The 19,482-nt window shown below is 34.5% G+C and overlaps 1 protein-coding gene across 1 annotated transcript in view; it reads right to left on the bottom strand.

Annotated features, from left to right (window-relative positions):
• ABCB7 (ATP binding cassette subfamily B member 7) overlaps positions 1-19,482 on the bottom strand; it is a 163,161-nt gene that overhangs the window by 29,217 nt on the left and 114,462 nt on the right. Inside the window, exons 5-13 of the mRNA XM_081793471.1 lie at positions 9,279-9,411; positions 7,884-8,152; positions 7,161-7,249; positions 6,981-7,068; positions 5,940-6,114; positions 4,793-4,950; positions 4,068-4,231; positions 3,783-3,912; positions 541-712 (exon numbers count right to left, since the gene is read on the bottom strand). Of these exons, the coding sequence (XP_081649597.1) occupies positions 541-712; positions 3,783-3,912; positions 4,068-4,231; positions 4,793-4,950; positions 5,940-6,114; positions 6,981-7,068; positions 7,161-7,249; positions 7,884-8,152; positions 9,279-9,411 (1,378 nt within the window). The remainder of the gene's footprint in view (positions 1-540; positions 713-3,782; positions 3,913-4,067; positions 4,232-4,792; positions 4,951-5,939; positions 6,115-6,980; positions 7,069-7,160; positions 7,250-7,883; positions 8,153-9,278; positions 9,412-19,482) is intronic.

The raw sequence follows: 19,482 nt of genomic DNA, 5'->3' as shown, positions 1-19,482 counted from the left end.
TGATTATTAAACCTAGCAATCTCATTATTAAACACTTAAATAGAAACCTACAAGCCCCAAAATTTACTTGATCACTGAACCAACAAGAACATGAAAATGAAGTTAACTGTAAAGAAACTACAGCAGTTAAGTATATCAAGTGTAAGGAAGTCTAAAGCATTGAAAACATCCTGCAACAAACTAGGAAATTATGATGAGATACACTATTTACTATAAAATTACTTTTGCCTCCTCTTAGTACTTTCTCAGGTGAATAATGATCTTCACTTTCCTTTAATACTAAAATTATGGATAATAAGTTAACACTGATCTGAGCACATATCAGTAATCTACTATTAAGTACTTACTGTTTGCAGCTGCAAGTGAAAACAAAACAAAACAAAAAACATCTGCATGACTTGAGAAGTTATTTCCAACATTATTTGCAGTGATGGCTGAGACCTTCTTGAAAGTGACTGGATGAGCACTCGGTATGTACTCTGTCATTACATTTTCTAGAAAATGGCTCTATACAATGGGACAGATCTAAAATCTGATTACCTGAAAGTTTGAGTCCTCGTTCCCCTACTTGTGTGTCATATCCATGTGGCATTCGAAGAATTGAATCATGGAGTCCAGCTAATTTTGCCACTGCATACACTTCCTCAGGTGAAGCATGGATGTTTCCATATAAGAGGTTGTAGTAAATAGTATTGTGGAAGAGGACAGCATCCTGGAGCAGATTTATGTATACATACATATACATGTATATCCATTATAAAAAATTCAAACAATTTAGTAAAGACATAAAGAGTAAAATATAACCCCTTTATCATCCCCCTCATCCCTGCAATCCCATTTCCCTCCCCAGTACTAATCACCACGAACAATGTATTGAATATCAATCCAGATTTTTGATACATTTATATGCCATACACTTTTTTTTTCACATAGGGGAGTCATACTGTATCTATATCTATAAATATATAATTTTATAAATTGCATTTTTCACTTAACATACCCTGGAAATTGTTCACATCAGTAATCCTACCTCACTGTTTTTAATAGTTGTATGATACTAACAATGTATTTATTTATTTCTCTATTGATAGACATTAATGTAGGTTCCAAATTTTTGCTATTACAATGTTGGAATAAAATAGCATTACATATAGGAATTTGTGCACTTGTGTATTTCTGTAAGAAGGATTCCTAGGAGTAGATTGATGAGTTAAAAGGGAAGCATACATTCATCCTTTGAGAGTACTGCCTGTCTTCCAAAATGCTCCAACAGTATACACACTTCAACCCATATTTTATGAGTTTGTCAGGTCCCTGTTTTCTCAACAGGCCTGCATATTAATAAGTTTCAGTTGTTGCTACTTTTGTGGGTAAAAATTGCTTTTCGTTTAAATTAGCACTTCCCTAATTACTAATGAGGCTGAATATGTTATATGTTCCTCAGAAGCTTTTAAACTGGACACAGAAAACAAAGGATTTATACACTATAGATATTTTTTGGAGAAAGTTCACTGCAAGCATTCATTTGATATTTCATCTTATTTTGACTTAGTCTCTAAATGGTTGAAAGGCAACAGTTAGTAAAATGAAATAAAATGGCTCCATTACTTTACCTTAACCAAGATAATTAATATCTTCTTTAATATCACAATCAGCCCCAGAGTTTCAGGTATTACTTCAAATAATATTTTAAACATTTTAAGCCAACTACTAATATAAAAAAGTTTTTATATTGAGATGGTACTTAACCCCAATAAGCTTGAAGTTCTATAAAAAGAAAATACTTATTTTTAAATATTTTATATTCAGAAGAGTTAATAAATGCTATCTGGAAACTTTGAAAATTCAAAAAATATGGTAAAATAAAAATTAATTAAATAATCCATAATCCTATCATGTAGTGATAACTGCTATTAACATTTGGTGTGTTTTCTCCTTTCTCCTCTACTTAACATGTATTCCTTTAATATTATAAAATTGAGATTTTATATTTTGCTTGGTATCCTCTTTTTCAACAAACTTTTATTTTAGTATTTTTCCATGACACTCAATATTCTTTACAAACAGCTCATTTATAAATGGCTTTTTGCCACTTGATTCTATGGTGATAATTTAACCATCTACTTATTGTTTTGGATATTTACACTGTTTTCAACTTCTGTTATTATAAATGTTTTTAACTTCTGATATTAAAAATAATAATGTAATGACCATCTTTGCATATAAAAATCTGTTCACATCTCTGTTTATTTCCTTACTAAAACATCCTAGAGGCAGAATTATTGGAATAAAGGATTTGAATATTATTCTGGCTCTTGCTGCTTGTCAGGAAAGCTGTATACTTACACCAGACAAACACCAGACTAGCCATTTTACACAGCCTTGCCCAAACTGCACATTATGAATTCTAAAATCCTTGCTGACAGGTGAAAAATGGTATCCCATTGTTGATTTAATTTACATTGGTAAGGCCTCCAGTGAGGATCAGCGTCTTTTTATTAACCATATATATTTTCACTTGATATACAGTTTAGGTTAGTGTTTCTCAACATAAAGTCTATTGTGAATTATCTATATCAGAATCATGTAGGAAGCATATTCAAAAATGCAGGGTTCTGGGCCCCACACAGCCCTCCTAAATTAGAATTAAGGTGTGTGAAAGAGCTGGAATTTCAATAATCTCCCTAGGCGATTCATGCACACTAACATTTGGGATTCTCAGTGAAAAAGAGGGAGGACGGGGCAGAGTGGCATGTGTCAGATCACTTAGAGGCCTTTTATAAGCTACATATCCCTGTCTGATCCCTTTCTTACAGTTCTCCTAGGAGTTTAATTCAGATTCTAGTCTGAAACTAGTTTCCGGGTCTCTCTGTTGGCTTTTAGCATAAGAAAAATTTACATCCTATAAGGCATCCTTGTCTTCTCAGATTTTGCTCAGAATTTATTTTTCCCCTAAAGTCATTCAACAAATATTTGTTAAATGCTTGCTATGGGTCAGGCACTGTAGGTGGTTCTAAGAAGTCAGTGGTAAACAAGGCATAAACATGGAAGCAGATAACCAAACTGCTTTTCTAAGTTTTATAAATTCACTACATTGGGGTACCTGGGTGGTTCAGTTGGTTAAGCATCTGACATTGGCTCAGGTCATGATCTCATGGTTTTTGAGTTTGAGCCCCCCAACTGGGCTCCGTGCTGACAGCTCAGAGCCTGGAGCCTGCTTTGGATCTGGGTCTCCCTCTCTCTCTGCCGTTCCCCCTCTCGTGCTCTATCTCTCTCTCAAAATTAAATAGATATTAAAGAAAATTTTATAAATAAATAAATTCACTATGTCAAAAACTGTTCAAAATTATAGTAATAGCTTTAAATTACTGAGCATTATGTGATGGATATTGTGCTTAGTGCTTTATAGATATTCTCTAATCCATAAAAATTCTATCCCATAAGACAGATGGTTATTATCCTTACTTTAAAGATAAACTGAGGACCAAGACCACAGAACTTACAAGGGTTAGAGCTAGGGTTAGAATCCATATCTGTCTGATTCTAGCCTGGGCTCTTTCCATTATATTATGCTATCTTTCTAAGATCTAAAAAATTTTTTTTCCATCATTCAGATTTTTCATTCACATTTTTTTAAGGCTTTTTGGTAACAGAATTTACCTGTAGGGTCTAATGCTTCCTACTTAGTTAGCAATATACTCTTTGGATTCAAATTATTCTAACAAAAATCTACCAACCCAGTAAGTTTTTCCCCAAATAGGTTTTCTTCCTTTTTTAAATACCTGAGGTACTACTCCCACTGCCCGCCGAAGGCTTTCCAGGCTCACATCTTGTATATTTTGACCAGCAAGGTAAATGTTACCCTTTTGAGGCTCATAGAAGCGAAACAACAGCCTTACTATTGTGCTTTTTCTGAAATTGAAGACAAGAAAAGGTTAATTAGCTCTTACTGGCATTAGGGAATCCCTGTTTTAAACCACTGTAATCATTTTATGATAAAGAAAAAATATTACATTGAGAATCATCAATCAATGATGTAGAATTTTATAAATAACTAAATTACCCACCCTGACCCACTACCTCCTACAATGGCCACTTTCTTTCCTGCAGGGACTTCAAAAGATACTCCATCAAGGACTTTCTGCCCCTCAACATATTCAAAATGCACATTATCAAAGACAACCGTAGATGTCTGTGGTGTGATCTGAATGGGAGATGCCATTGCCTTGTCCTAGTAGGGAAGAGAAAAAAAGCCGCTTTATATACCATGTAGACTACAGCTATGTAGACAATTTTCTAATTCACAGAAAAAGGGAAAAAATGGGGAAAGAGGAGGTTTATAAGTAGTGTTAGACCACTTCCAAGCATGCTTTTAAAGTTTTTTTTTTTTAACTCCTCACTAAGGTCAAGAACTCCTAAATGTTTTGATTTTTGAGCAATTTTGGGGGGCAGGTAGAGGGATGGTGGGCAGGGGAGTAAGGATGTTTAGGACATGAGGAAAGGCAATCACACATTTTATACCATGATTAGCAAAAGTAAATCAGGTGCAAGTACAAATAATTCAAGTTAACAAAATTTAGCTTCTAGGTATAATATTCTTTGCTAACATTGTAAGGTTTCTAAACATGGAAGTAAAAGCTCTAACAACCTCTTAATACACATCATAGCCCCAATTCCTGCAAAAAAGAAACTGGTTTGCTAACATGGTGATGTAAGAATATTCCCTTAGAATAATCCTATTAATGGGATGATGCTCACATGCTGTTTAAAAGGTACTAAATAGATTACTTACTTTAATTCGAGTGTCTACTTTGAGTAGAGTAAACAAGGTGTTCATATCTATCAGTGCTTGTCTAGTTTCTCTATATACAGTCCCCAGAAAGTTAAGGGGCAATGAAAGTTGAAAAAGCAGTCCATTCACCATTACTAGATCTCCAACAGTAAGGGTACCTTAATATGTAGTTGACAGAAGAAAAAAAAAGGTATTTTAGATGTTATAAACTTTTCCAGCTTAAGATAGAGAAGTTTATTAGTCTGGAATATAATATTCTATAACTATAATAAATTTTAAAAATTTATGCTATAATTTTCATAGCATAAAATGCACATAACCAGTAACTCTTAAGGTCTATGCAAATTTAAAAGCATTTTAATTCATGATTTAGGAATATAGAGAACTTGATATAAGTGGAATGGGAACCACCTACCCATACACTATACATAATATACGCACACAAAAAAAGAATAGTTTAAGTGAAGATAGAAATGGATGGCTAAATATCTCTCTCCTTTCTTCCTAAGACACTAGCAAGTTTCTTTGCAATGTGAAATAGAAAAAAAAAAATTTAAGTATATATTAAAAATTGGAACAAATGGGTATCATGATTGGGAATGAAACCATATATTAAGGTCACAGTGAATGAATAAATCTTAACTGAGTGGGCAGATTACAGAAAAGAGGCAGAGACATTATTCACTTTTGAAATGTTTTGCAAATGTAAAATTAATAGAAAGATTAAAATGTAACTTGTAATTGTAAAAAGTATGTGTGGTGCATTTTAGTTCTTTGGACTAAACACTAAATTAATTACATTGCTTTCCAGGTCTACAAGAGAAATTAGAAATATCAGATGCTAAAAAAAGAATTTACTCCTGAAAGAATCAATATGTAGCCTCACAAAATGGATAAACAGTAGTTCTAATTAATAAGGGAGCCAGTGCTAAACTTGTAGTGTCAAACAAAAGGAAGTTAAAAAAAACCACTATTATACAATTAAGAAAACACATTCTGATATAAAAAGGAAAGTAATCCAAGGATGTTAAAGCACTCTATTGAATATGCTTTATAACTAAGACTAATATATACATTCCTTTCATCAATCCTTATTTATAAAGGTTAAGAAAAACATCTATAAATGTGAAAACTGCAGATCCATTACCTGCCACGATTCCCTGACTGGCGAGCACCATAATAGCCGTTAAACCAACACTGAAAATAGCACTTTGACCAAAGTTCAGCATAGCCAGAGTAGAGGTACTTTTCAATGAAGCAGTCTCATATGTCTTCAGAAATCTATCATATCTTTGTGCTTCATAGTTCTCATTATTAAAATACTACAAAATATACAAAAATAGTTATTACATGCAAGTACAATTATAATTTTTCTCTTAAGTGATTAGTATCCTTTTCATCAGACTTTATGTATGGATTCAATTTTGTATTGCCATACTCCACTTTAAAAACTTTCAATACATTGAGCTATGGTACTCCTGCAGTTTTCCACAATGAACTATATTTGAAAAGTCCATAAAATTCATTGCATATTTACTGAAGGCCTGGTTAATTTAAACCCAAATCTAAAAAAAAGTGTTAATGGCACTTCCTTTACAAAGCTTTCTTCCCCTGATCCTCTGAGACTGAACTGACAGTTCTCATTGCCCCCACCACTTTATGCTTTCTTTTATAGTCAACTGCATACTTAACTATAATTCTCCCAATTTACGGGACTTAATTCTGGGAGGGCAAGCCTTTTATCAATCATTTTTACCACACTTCCCCATCACAGGACTTAGTGTAGTGCTTTGGACACAAGAACCATTCAGGAATATTTGTTAAATGGAAAAATGGACACATAAATGAGAATTAATGAAAATCACTATATGCTAGGTCCTCTGAGGGACAGTCAAGACCTTAATGTCAGTTTGATTAGCTTAGTGTTAATTCTGAATCAAGATGCTAAATATACTCATCACTTACAAATTAATTCAGAAGGTAAAATTCTGATGTTGCCACACAAAAACTGAGGTGGAAAGAGAGGAGAATTTCCAAATAAAGAAAAATAATAAAGTACAATTATTTCATCACACTTAGAGATCCTATCCTAATCTGAAGCTCTAACTTACAGCACCTATTCAGCTAAATGGCAGAACAAATCTCTGTGCAGTGTGAAAGGGAGAGGAAGTATAATTAAACATATTACCTTCACAGTTTCATAATTCAGCAGTGAGTCTATGGCAGCATTACCTGCATCATTATCTGCTTTGTTCATCTCTATTCTAAATCTAGTTCTGTAAGACAAAGATTCACATAGGCATGAAATTTTTGCTATGTAAATGTAACTAATTTCTGAACCTTGACTGGCCTCTAGGAAATACTTTACCTCCACCGTGTAACAGCAACTGTGAATGCTGTGTATGCACCAAGTGTCCCGAGGGTTACTAATGCAAACTGGGCACCACATCTATAATACTGGAGAAGGCAAAATAAGAAATGATAAACAGTCACTGTTCTTGCAAATAGCTTATAATATGTAACAGCAAATATCAATCAAAAGATTTTAATAGAAATATGTTGATGGGAATTGTATAAATAAATAATTTTGTGAGATATCAAATACCTTAGAAAAGCTACTTTAGGTAACAAGGGAAGAAAGCCACTACACTTGCCACATTGATACTACTGTCATATGCTAGGATAAAAATAATGCAATAAGCCTTAAGAGGAATAAAATGTATATATACAGTCTTAATTACAAAATATGAAATTGCTTAAATGTTATAAATGGTGAATAAAAATCTAGATAATCTGAGTATACCAGTCCAAAGTCATATACAAAAATCTCTATTAACAAAAAAATTACAAGCACTAAATGACTGATCTATGTGTAGAAGTGACCAGCTCTTTACAATAACAACATGATAAAGATTTTGAATGGTCCCTTGAAGCCTGTAGCAAAATAATTAAATAAACTGCATAATCCTTCTGGTACCGTGGAATTTTGCTTTCAAACCATGAGCATTCAATAGCACTACAGCTTCCAGTACTAAATAGCTTCCAATGAGAATGTAAGATAAAAGCTTGTTATGAAAAATTTTTTACTTACCAAAATACCACTGACAAGAGTCACCTCGAACATGATGGGAAGAAGATTAAATACTAAAGCACTCAGGACAAAACTGATACCCCTTGTCCCTCTGTCAATAGCTTTTGATAAAGCTCCTGTCTGTCTACTCAGATGGAAAGCCAGATCCAGGTTGTGAAGATGGAGAAAGACATTTCTGGCTATTCTTCGGATTGAATTTTGGGCTACCTTGCCAAATACTGCATTTCGAACTTCATTAAAAAAGGCAGCTCCAGCTCTTGATACACCATCTGACAAGACATTCAAAAGAAAAAGTGGGATGTGAAAACATTCGAATCATAGGAGTGTAAAAATGATAAACATATGGCAAGTAAGAAAGTACTTACACAATAAATGAATACATCACAGAATACTTCCATTAAAAGAAACCTAGAAAGCAAGCATCTAGCCTAGTGAGTACCAATCCTTCCACCACCCTGAATCCCTTTCAGTGTTATTTTCCTCTATAAACTCCAGATGATGAAAGATTTTTTCCAACTAAATACTTGTTTTTAAGTTTTAAAAAAATTTAATGTTTTTATTTTATTTTTGAGAGACAGCGTGCTAGTGGGGGAGGGGCAGAGAGAGAGGGAGAGCGCTGTCAGCACAGAGCCTGACGTGGGGCTTGAAATCATGGACTGTGAGATCATGACCTGAGCTAAGTCAGATGCTTAACTGACTGAGCCACCCAGGTACCCCTCCAACTAAATACTTTTAATAAGTAGCACCCCGCATGGCCTTATTGTGGATAAATGTACAATATCTGTACAGGTTTTTTTGATCTAATCCAATTCCCCCGAATAACAAATGATAAAATCGAGATCCTGAACAATCAAGTGCCTTGACTAAAGCATGCCCCCATTCAAACCTCCTGAGTCTCATAAAGTGTCCTTTCTAATGCAGGAGTAAACAAAGCAACATATTCTGTTCTTTAAAAATGGTAAATGTGTCAAGGCTATTGAATGTAACTTAATGAAGCATTAATATACATATAGCATTATTTAGCTATTTCCCATTAAGCAGTTAACAACAATAACAAGAAAATAACTAGCCTTATTTTCAGGAACCTTATTAACAATTATTAGAAGTGGTAATTATGAATTTATTATTAACTAACTACTATTAGAAGTGGTAATTATGAATTTAATATCTTATTTCATGTTATATTTTTCTAGAACTTAAAAAATGAAACTGTTTTTACAGAATTTTAGAAAACATAAAGAATTTTTTTAAACTACCTATCAAAAATCACATGTAAAACGATAAACATCCAAAATGCTAACTTGTGTTTGTGGTAAAAAGGTCATCTGCTCAGATATGATGAAACCCTCTTGAAGAAAGTCAACACCTGTAGATAGATTAAAGAATCACACATACAGCCAATCAGAACTGCCGTTGCCATGGTTGCAACTGTATTTGGTGCATCACTCAGGTTCAGCATGTTTCCCGACATCTGGTTGAGGCTGTCTACAGCATATTTAAACATGAAGGGAACCACAATATTCATGGCCTAAAAATATAAAAGCAATTATCCATCATATACAAAATATTTTCTAAAAGTACAAGTATTTACCTTAAATTAGTGTTTATGGGAATGTTTAGATATTAATCATTTACTAGTATTGAAATGATTTTCCTAGTTTATAAAGATAAAATCTTTGGCATTGGAGAGCTGTCATTTCAGGACTCCTACCTGACACTGACTGCCATGTTAATATTAATTTATAACTTACGTGCATTAGTCAAATGCTTGGGCCTCCATGAAATAATCCCTGATCATTTACTCGAAATGCTCTCTCCATTATCTGAAATCCTACAGAGCTTCTGGCACTTAAGGCAAACTGCCTTATGTGATAGTTCTTTATATATATATCTTCTATAGTTCTATATATATATATCTTCAATCATACATACACATTCAATCAAATATGTAAAATTATTTGTTCACCAATATAATAGTAAAACTAAAATTATATAGCAAAAAAGTATCTCAAAAGCAATAAATTACAAGTATCTCTGTGGCTGACTCACCATTGGGGGGAAAAAAAAACCACACACACATAACACTGATAGATCTATTTGCCCCACAAAAAGATTCCTTTGTTCAGAGAAGAGGTGGGGGAATTAGTGAAACAGATGAAGGGAATTAAGAGGTACAAACTTCTAGTTACAAAATAAGTCACAGAGATGAAAAGTACAGCATAAGAAATATAATCAATAATACTGTAATAATGTTGTATGGTGACTACATTTATTGTGGTGAGCACTGAGTAATGTATACAATTACTGAATCACTGTATCGTATACCTGAAACTAATATGACATTGTATGTCAACTATAATTCAATAATAAAAATTTAAAAAGATTCCTTTGCTCCAATACTAAAGAAAACCCACTAAATACCAAACTAAGCTTTTAAAAACCAACCTATTTCTCCATGAGAATATACCAAAAAATATGAAAACTATGGGTATAATGCTTTCATATGTTCAAGGCAAATATTCAATCACTCACATTTCACATTTTCTGCAAGGTTACAGTATCAAATACACCAACTATCATTTAAGAATAGAAAACTGATTAGAATGCCAAAGCTTTAAAGAAATTAAATTCATATACAATAACATGTGAAAGCAATTCTGTTAGGCTTACCAAAAACAATGAAATCCCACCCCTTGTAAACATTCCATTTAAAGTATTGTCAACAAGCCTAAGTTTAGCTGACAACTGACAAGAGCTATGTAAATCTTACCAACCAAGATTTTGAAGTAAAGTGTACAAGTGTCCTAGCAACCAAGCAGGTACTCTCATTCAATAATATCATTAAAATACACAGCAGATGTTGGAACACTTTTAAGAACGAAACAGTATGGGATAAATTGCTTAAAGTTTTTTTCTGACTTCTAAAATATAATCTAATATAATAGCAAGTTTCAAGTATGACAAAATTGTCGATTCTGATTCCTATATAATCATATAATCTCAAGCTCTTGCTTCTGCTTGAAATGGCCTACCTGCCAGATTTACCTGCCTCTCCATTCTTCAAAACCCACTCTGAATACCATTCCCTTCTCTGAAACTTTCAGCCCATGTGACATTCTTCCGATTTTCCAACTCCTCTTTTTGATGGTTTATACATCACTATCTATCATTTTTATTATATATTTATCATTCACATTCTAGGAGCAATGTGCACGGATATACTGGCTTCTCAACCTCAGTTCACAAACCTTTTGTGGCAAACAAACATTTTGTGAACAATACCTACAGGAATCAGGTATGGTGCTATGTACCTTCACAAAGGTAAAAGCTGAATGAAATAACAATTCCATTAAATGGATATCCGTGTAACTGAGGAAACTCAGGTTCCATGAGGTTTAATAACTTGTCTGGGAAGCAGCAGAGCTGGGATTAAAATCCAAGACTGACTTGAAATTCAGAATTTTCTTCTAGTATACCATAGCCATATTAGCAGCTCATAAAGCAAGAGACCATATTATTTTACTACATTTGCACCCTAAAGTGGATGCTCTCATATGTGCTGTTGAAACCAGCTATAAAGTATGACACAAATAATTTAAATAAATCATAGCTGATTCCAGGGTTTCCGTATAATAAGACCACATCCCCTCACTTGCATTCCAATACAATTTCTTGAGTGGGAGAAAAAGTGATAGTTACAGCTAGCACGCAATTCTCATAACTTACAGCCTATTATATCTTTGCCACAGCCAGAGTGCATAGTGACCAAAACTAATTAATGTATCACCAAGAAAGTTGTGTAATTTTACTTTCTTGAAAATGTGTTTGGGTTGGTCAAATATGTGAGCATCTTCAATTTTTTTTTAACATCGATTCATTTTTTGAGAGACAGAGAGAGACAGAGTGTGAGAGGGGAAGGGGCAGTGAGAGAGGGAGACACAGAATCTGAAGCAGGCTCCAGGCTCTCAGCTGTCAGCACAGAGCCCCATGCAGGGCTCGAACCCACGGACTACGAGATCATGACCTGAGCCAAAGTCGGATGCTTAACCGACTGAGCCACCCAGGCGCCCCAGGAGCATCTTTGTAATATGAATGTCATCTGTCCTGTATTTTTATTGGCAGAAAAAAGGCAGTTAGCATAATGCTAAGAACATAGTACTACCTCTAATAATAATTGTTAATTACTTCCAGTTCTCCCAAAAACGTAATTTTAGAAAGGAAAGAAATAAAAAACACAAAAGAAATGGAAAGGATTATATTATGCGTAGATATTTTTATTAGTACATGTGTATTGGCTGCACTGGCCTTGTGATATTTTGAGCATGGGGAGGGTGACAAATACTGGTTTTCCCTAATACTCTGCTTTCACTAGAACTACACTTAAACCATTTCAGAGAAATGTGAATTTTCTAAAAACATTTTCTTTTGAAACAATTGTAGACTCACAGAAAGTTGCAAAAGTAGTACAAAGAGACTCGACCCTTCACTCAGCATCTCCTAATGATGACATCTGATATAGCTATAGTTCAATATCAAGACCAAAAATGTACATTGGCTCATTACTGTTAACTAGACTACAGAACTCGCTCAGCTTTTACCATATTTAAATATGTATTCAGTTTCTACCATATTTAAATGTGTATTCATGTATGTGTGTGGTTTGTATGTATTACCAAATGGTCCTACGCCATTTTATCCCATGTTCAGATGCATGTAACAATCACCACAGTCAAGATACAGAACTACCCCATCACAACAAAAGAAATCTCTTGTGCTACAGTTCTTTATATTCACTCCCATCCCACCTCCCCCGACATCTCAGTCCCTGTCCCCTGGCAAGCACTAATCTGTTCTTGATCTTTATAGTTTAGTAATTTTAAGAATATTATATACATGGAATAATATAATTTGTAATCTTTTGAGATCGACCTGTTTTTTTTTCTCAGCGTAATGCCCCTGAAGTTGATCAAGGATGATGCATGCATCAATATCTCATCTTTTATAGCTGAGTACTATTCCATGGATGTACCGAATTTATTCAACCATTCATCCCTGAAGGACATTTTGGTTGTTTCTAGTTTTGGACTACAAATAAAAAGATGCTTTGGAAATTTTCATACAGGTGATGATAAGTTTTCATTTCTCTAGGATAAATGCCCAAGAGTACAACTGCTAAGTCTACACTGAACTTTTTAGGCAACTGTCATGCCCTTTCTGAGTGGCTGTACCATTTTACATTCCCACCAGTAAAGTATGAGTGATCCAATTCCTCCACATCCTCACCAACATTTGATATCATCACTATTTTTTATTTTGAAACTATTTTAATAAATGTATAGTGATATCTTTTGGTTTTAATTTGTTTCCGTGACAGCAATGATGTTGAACATCTTTTCATATTTTGATTTTCCACCCATATATCCTCTTCTGTAAAATATCTGTTTGTGTCTTTTGCAAATTTTAGAACTGGGTTGTTTTTTTGTTTTTGCTATTGAATTTTAAAGTTCTTTATATATTTCTAGATATAGAGGCCTTTGCTGGATATGTGATTTGTAAAAATTTTCTGCTGGTGTGTAGTTTGTCTTTCATCCTACTGAGAAGTCTGAACTACCCCACCTAGCAGTCAGGAGGGGTTCCTTCCTGTAGGAGTCAGTGGAGGCGAAGGTAAGAACCTGTACTTTCAACCCCACCTGCAGTAATGAGGCAACACTCCATCCTCACTGGAACAGTGTCACAGGAGGCCTCCTAACAAACAAAAGATTTTAAAAAGATCCAGAATCTTATAGCATAATACCCAAAATATCTGGATTTCAATAAAAAAAAAAAATCACTCCTTATACCAAGGACTACTAAGATATCAACTTGAAATAAGAAAATACAATCAACAGACATAAATATTAGAACTATCTGATGAGGATTTCAAAATAGCCATCATAAAAGTGTTTCAATGGGGCACCTGGGTGGCTCAGTCAGTTAAGTGTCTGACTTCAGCTCAGGTCATGATCTCACCGTCCATGAGTTTGAGCCCCACATCGGGCTCTGTGCTGACAGCGCACAGCCTGGAGCTGCTTCAGATTCTGTGTCTCCCTCTCTCTGCCCCTCCCCCACTCATGCACGCGTGCGCCTCTCTCTCGCTCTCAAAAATAAATAAACATTAAAAAAATAAAAGTGCTTCAAGGAGCATTTATGAACATGCTTCAAACATCAAAATATATAATGTCTCAGGAGATAAACAGAGGACATAAAGAAGAACCAAATGAAAAATCTAGAAGTGGAAAGTAAATGGCAGAATTCAAAAAAATCTGAATGGATGGGCTCCGTGGCAGAATGGAGAGGACAAAGGAGAGAATCAGTCAACATGAAGACAGAACAATAAAATTTACTGAATATGAACAACAGAGAGAAAACACTAAAAAGGGGCAGGAGGGCCTCAGGGATCTATGGACTATAAAAAAAAAAAAAAATCACTCCTTTTTAGAGTCCCAGAAGAATAGGAAAGTGTGAAGCTGGAAAAAGTATTCAAAGAAATAATGGCTAAAAATTCCCCAAATTTGGCAGAAGACATAAACTTACAGATTCAAGAAGCTGAGCAACCTCCCCTCCAAATAGGGAAAACCCAAAGAAATTAAATTTTAGAACATGAGAGAGTGTGAGCTGGAGAGAGGGGCAGAGGAAGAGAGAGAGAGAATCTTAAGCAGACTTCATGCTCAGCACAGAGCCTGATGTGGGCTCGATCCCATGACCTGAGGTCACAACTCAAGCTGAAATCAAGAGTCAAATGCTTAACCAACTGAGTCACCCAGGTGCCCCTCAAGATACATTATAACTAAAATTCTGAAAGCTGAAAACAAATTTAAAAATCTTAAAAGAAGCTACACAAAAACAATACATTATATATAGGGGGAAAAACAATTTGAAGAAACCAGATTTCCAGGGAGGCCAGCAGGAAGTGTCAAAACATTTTTCAAGTGGTAAAAGAAAAGAACTGTCAAATTAAAATCCTATAACTAGCAAAACGAGCTTTCAAGAATGAAAGGAATATCACAATGTTCTCAGGTTAAGGAACACTAAAAATTAGTCACCAGCAGACCTCCTCTAAAAGAACTGCTACAGGGGAGCACCCGGGTGCCTCAGACGGTTAAGCGTACGACTCTTCATCTTGGCTCATGGTTTGTGAGATCGAGTCCCACGTTGGGCTCTGTGCTGACAGCACTGAGCCTACTTGGGAATCTTTCTCTCCCTCTCTCTCTGCCCCTTCCCTGCTCATTCCCCCCCACCTCTCTTAAAAGAAATAAATAAACTTAAAAAAAAAAAGAACTGCTAAAGAAAAGTCTTCATACATATGGGAAATAGAAGCAGAAGGAAATCTGGAACATCAGGAATGAAGAAAAACCAACAGAAATAGTTAAATATCTGTGCAAATATAGTAGCCTATTCTCTTAAGTTCTTTAAAATATGTTTGGTGGACAAAAGCAAAAGTTAAATCATTGACCATGGGGTTTTCAATGTATACAGATATAATACATAAGATAACCTGTAAACATAAGGGGGGAAGGTAAAGTGACTTATAGGGCATAGTAAGGTTTTTACATTCCACTTGACATGGTAAAATGTTGATTCTAAGTAAGCTGTGAAAAGTTAAGTACCACTATTGTAATTCGTAGAGTAACTGCAAAAAAAAATTACACAAAGAGATAGGCTAAAAGGCACAATAGATAAATTAAAATGGGATAGTAAAATGTATTTAAGTAACACAAAAGATAGCAGGAAAGGTGAAATAGAGTAAGAAAGACGAACTGGCAAAAATAAAATAAAATGATAGACCAAACTCCAAACATATCAATACTTACCAATATAATTATCAACATATAATGACCAATGTAAATACATAATTATTAATGTATCAATATGCTAGCAATGAACAACTGGAAACCAACATAAAAAAAAAATTACAATCCCCCTCCCCCCAAAAAGAAATCCCTAAGTATAAACCTAACCTAGGGTTTCTCAATCTTCAGCACTATGGACATTCTGGGTTAAATAATTCTTTTTTATGGGAAGAAATATTCTGTGCACTTTAGGATGTTTAGTAGTATCCCTAACTTCTACCTACTACATGCTAGTGACACACTCATCCTCAACTGTGACCATCACAAATATCTCCAGATAGTGCCAAATATCCCTCAAGAGCAAAATCACCTCTGGCTGGAAACCAGTGGTCTAATCAAACATGTTCAGTGTCTGTATGCTGAAAGCTATAAATGCAGATGAAATAAAACAAAGGAAATTCAAGTAAATGGAGAGAGATTCTATGTTCACTGACTAGAAGACTCAATATAGTAGGGATGTCAATTTTCTCCAAATTGGTCTACAGATTTAAAAATCCATTTAAAAGTCCTATATGGCTTCTTTGTAGCTACAGACAAGATTACTCTAGAATTATATATACACATAAAGAAATTAGAATAGCCAAAACAATTTTAAAAAGAAAAACGTTGGAAGAATCTATCTTTATGCCTTAAGAGAAAGCTACAACAGTGAAGTCAATGTGGTGTTGATGAATGGAGAAACACATACACATTGATCAATGGACAAGAACAGAATACAGAAAAAGATGATTACATAGAGAGAGAGAGAGAATAATGGCTCCCTAAAATCTTCATCTACTAATGTACTAATCTCCAGAACCTGTGAAGAGGATACCTTACATGGCAAAACAAACTTTGCAAATGTGATTAAATGAGAATATGAGCTGGGGAGAGTATCCTGAATTATCTGGGTGGGCCAAGTGTAATCAAGAGGGTCCTTATGAGAAGGAGGTGGGGGGGGGGTCAAAGTCAAGAGAAAAGATAGGAATACGGAGGCCAAGAGTCAGAGTCAGAAAGACTGAAGATGCTGCTGGCTTTTAGATGGAGGAAGGGACCAAGAGCCAAGGAATGCAGATGACCTCTAGAAGGTAGAAAGGGCAAGGAAATGGATCCTTCCCAAAGAGCCTCTGGAGGGAATACAGCCCTGACAAATGTTTTTATTTTGACCCAGGAAACCTAATTTTGGACTTTTGACCTTTATAAAATAATGAATTTGTGTTGTTTTAAGCTATCAAGTGTGAAAAGTTTTTACAGCAGCAATAGGATCCAAAGGAAATTCAATTGGGAGAGAAAAGCCTTCATGTAGGAACAACTGGACCAAACGATAAAACTTCAACTAAACTAGATACAATAATTAACTCAAAAATGGAACATAGATATAAACGTAAAAAGTAAAAATATAACTTTTAGAAAAAAACACAAGAGAAAATTGTAATGATCTTCAGTTAGGTAAACAGTTCTTACATGTTAACAACTAAAACATAATCCATGAAGGGAAAAAATGATAAACTGGAAGCCTATCAAAATTAAAAACTCTTGTTCTATGTAAAATACTATTAAGGGATTTTTTTTAAAAAAAGCTACAGATGGATTCAGGACACCTGGGTGGCTCAGCTGATTGAGTGCCCAACTCTGGATTTTAGTTCAGGTCATGCTCTTGCGGTCATGAAATTAAGCCCATGCTCAGGATGGAGCCTGCTTAAGATTCATTCTGTCTCTCTCTCTCTCGATCCCTCCTTCCCTCCCTCCCTCTGCCCCTCTTTCCCCTGTTCGTGCTCTCCCTCTCCCTCTCTCTGTCTCTCTCTAAAATAATAAAAAGCTACAGATGGGAGAAAATAATTGCAAATTATATATCTGACAAAGTCTCATATCCAGAATATATAAATAGCTCACTAAACTAAACAGGAAAAAAAATGGCCCAACTAAAAATGGACAAAACACTTGAACAAACATTTCACCAAAGTGGATATATACCTGCAGCCAAGCACATGCAAAGATATTCAACATCATCAGCCATTAGGAAAATGGATATTGAAACCATAAGATAACACTAAATGCCTGACAATATCATATGTTAGCAAAGAAGTGAAACAACTGGAACTCTCATACACTGCTGGTGGTAAGATGAAAATAGCCATTCTGGAAACCAGTTTGGCAGTTCCTTATAGAGTTAAAAATATACTAACCATGACCTATAAATTCTACTCTCAAGATATATTTACCCTGGAGAAATGAAAACTAAGGTTCACACAAAAAACTATACCTAAGTGTTTACAGCCACTCTAGTTATAACTGTCAAAAGGTGGAAAGAAACCAAATGTCCACCAGTGAATGAACAAAGTGTAGTACATCCATACCATGGAATACACCTCAGTAATAAAAAGAAAATGAACTGATATACTCAATGACTTGGATGAATGAAGAAAGCATCATGTTATGTGAGAGGAGCAAGCTCAAAAGGCTATGGTATTCTCAAAATGATAAAACTATAGGGATAGAGGACAAATCAGTACTATCCAGCTATTAGGGGTCTGAAGAGGATATACCTACAAAGGGGTTACACAAAGGAGATTTTTAGGGTGGTAACACTTTTCTGTATCCTGACTGTGACAGTAATTATATGAATATATGCATGTGTTAAAAATCACAAAAGAGTGCATTTTGTTGCATGTTTATTAAAAGTAAAATTTTTAAAATAAAGCCAGTGTCTCAGGGCATACCAGACCTCACTCCCTAGAGGCTTAAGAGGTCTAAAACTAAGGCTAGATATTAATAAATTTCAACAAAAATTGACTCAATATGAAACTTAATCCCCCAGGTGTTTTCTAAAAATTGAGAAACTGTTTTTACTAGATTATACTCATGTGACAAGTTATGTTTCATCTGTAACTGCAATGTGTCCATTAATTTAAGTACAAGAGAAATAAAGAGAAAATTACTCTCTCAAGACTTATTCTCACAAATTTTTTTTCTTTCCTAGATCAAAAGTTTAAATCACATAAATAAATAATCCTCTAAATTCTTGAATTTTCACAGAGACTGGTATATAATTATGAAATGAATTTGTTTAATTTTAACATGGAAATGCACAATTTGGGACACAAATTAAAGAATGGACTTAAAGAAAAAGTACAATCACCATAAAGGACAGCCAAAAGTATGTTGTTATCTATATGATGCCAAATGTACTGGTCAATATCATCAGTTTACCGAGGGTCTCCAATTCTAGATTTTAAAATGACTTTTCCCTTCTTAATAACGAAAGTATTGTCTGCCATCTGAGGAACCTAATTCTTACAAACATTTTTAATACTTTAATTCCTTAAAAACTAATCTCTTTCACACCAGCCTCTGATAATTAAGGACTCTGTAACTAGTGTCACCAAGAAGGGCCCAATATATGTGAATAGGTAAAAGAGAATTTTGTTTACCTCTAGTAAACAATCCTCAAAAGGATCAGAAAGAGAAAAAGAAAATAAAGAACGAGAGTACTAAAGGGAGATAAAATTAGCAAGGCAAAACAAAGAGAAAAGAAAAATGGACAAAGTACTCAATTTGTAAATACCATATTTTCCAAAAAACAGAGACGGAGGGAAAATTTCTAAACTCGTTCTAGGAGGCCAGCACTACCCTAATACCACAACCAGGCAGACATTACAGGAAAGGAAAATTCTGGACCATTATCTCTTATGATCACAGATAAAAAATTCTCACCAAAATATTAGCAAAAC

Source organism: Panthera onca, chromosome X (assembly GCF_046562875.1).
Source record: "Panthera onca isolate mPanOnc1 chromosome X, mPanOnc1 haplotype 2, whole genome shotgun sequence".
NCBI lineage: Eukaryota > Metazoa > Chordata > Mammalia > Carnivora > Felidae > Panthera > Panthera onca.
This window is presented reverse-complemented; position numbering and strand designations above follow the sequence as displayed.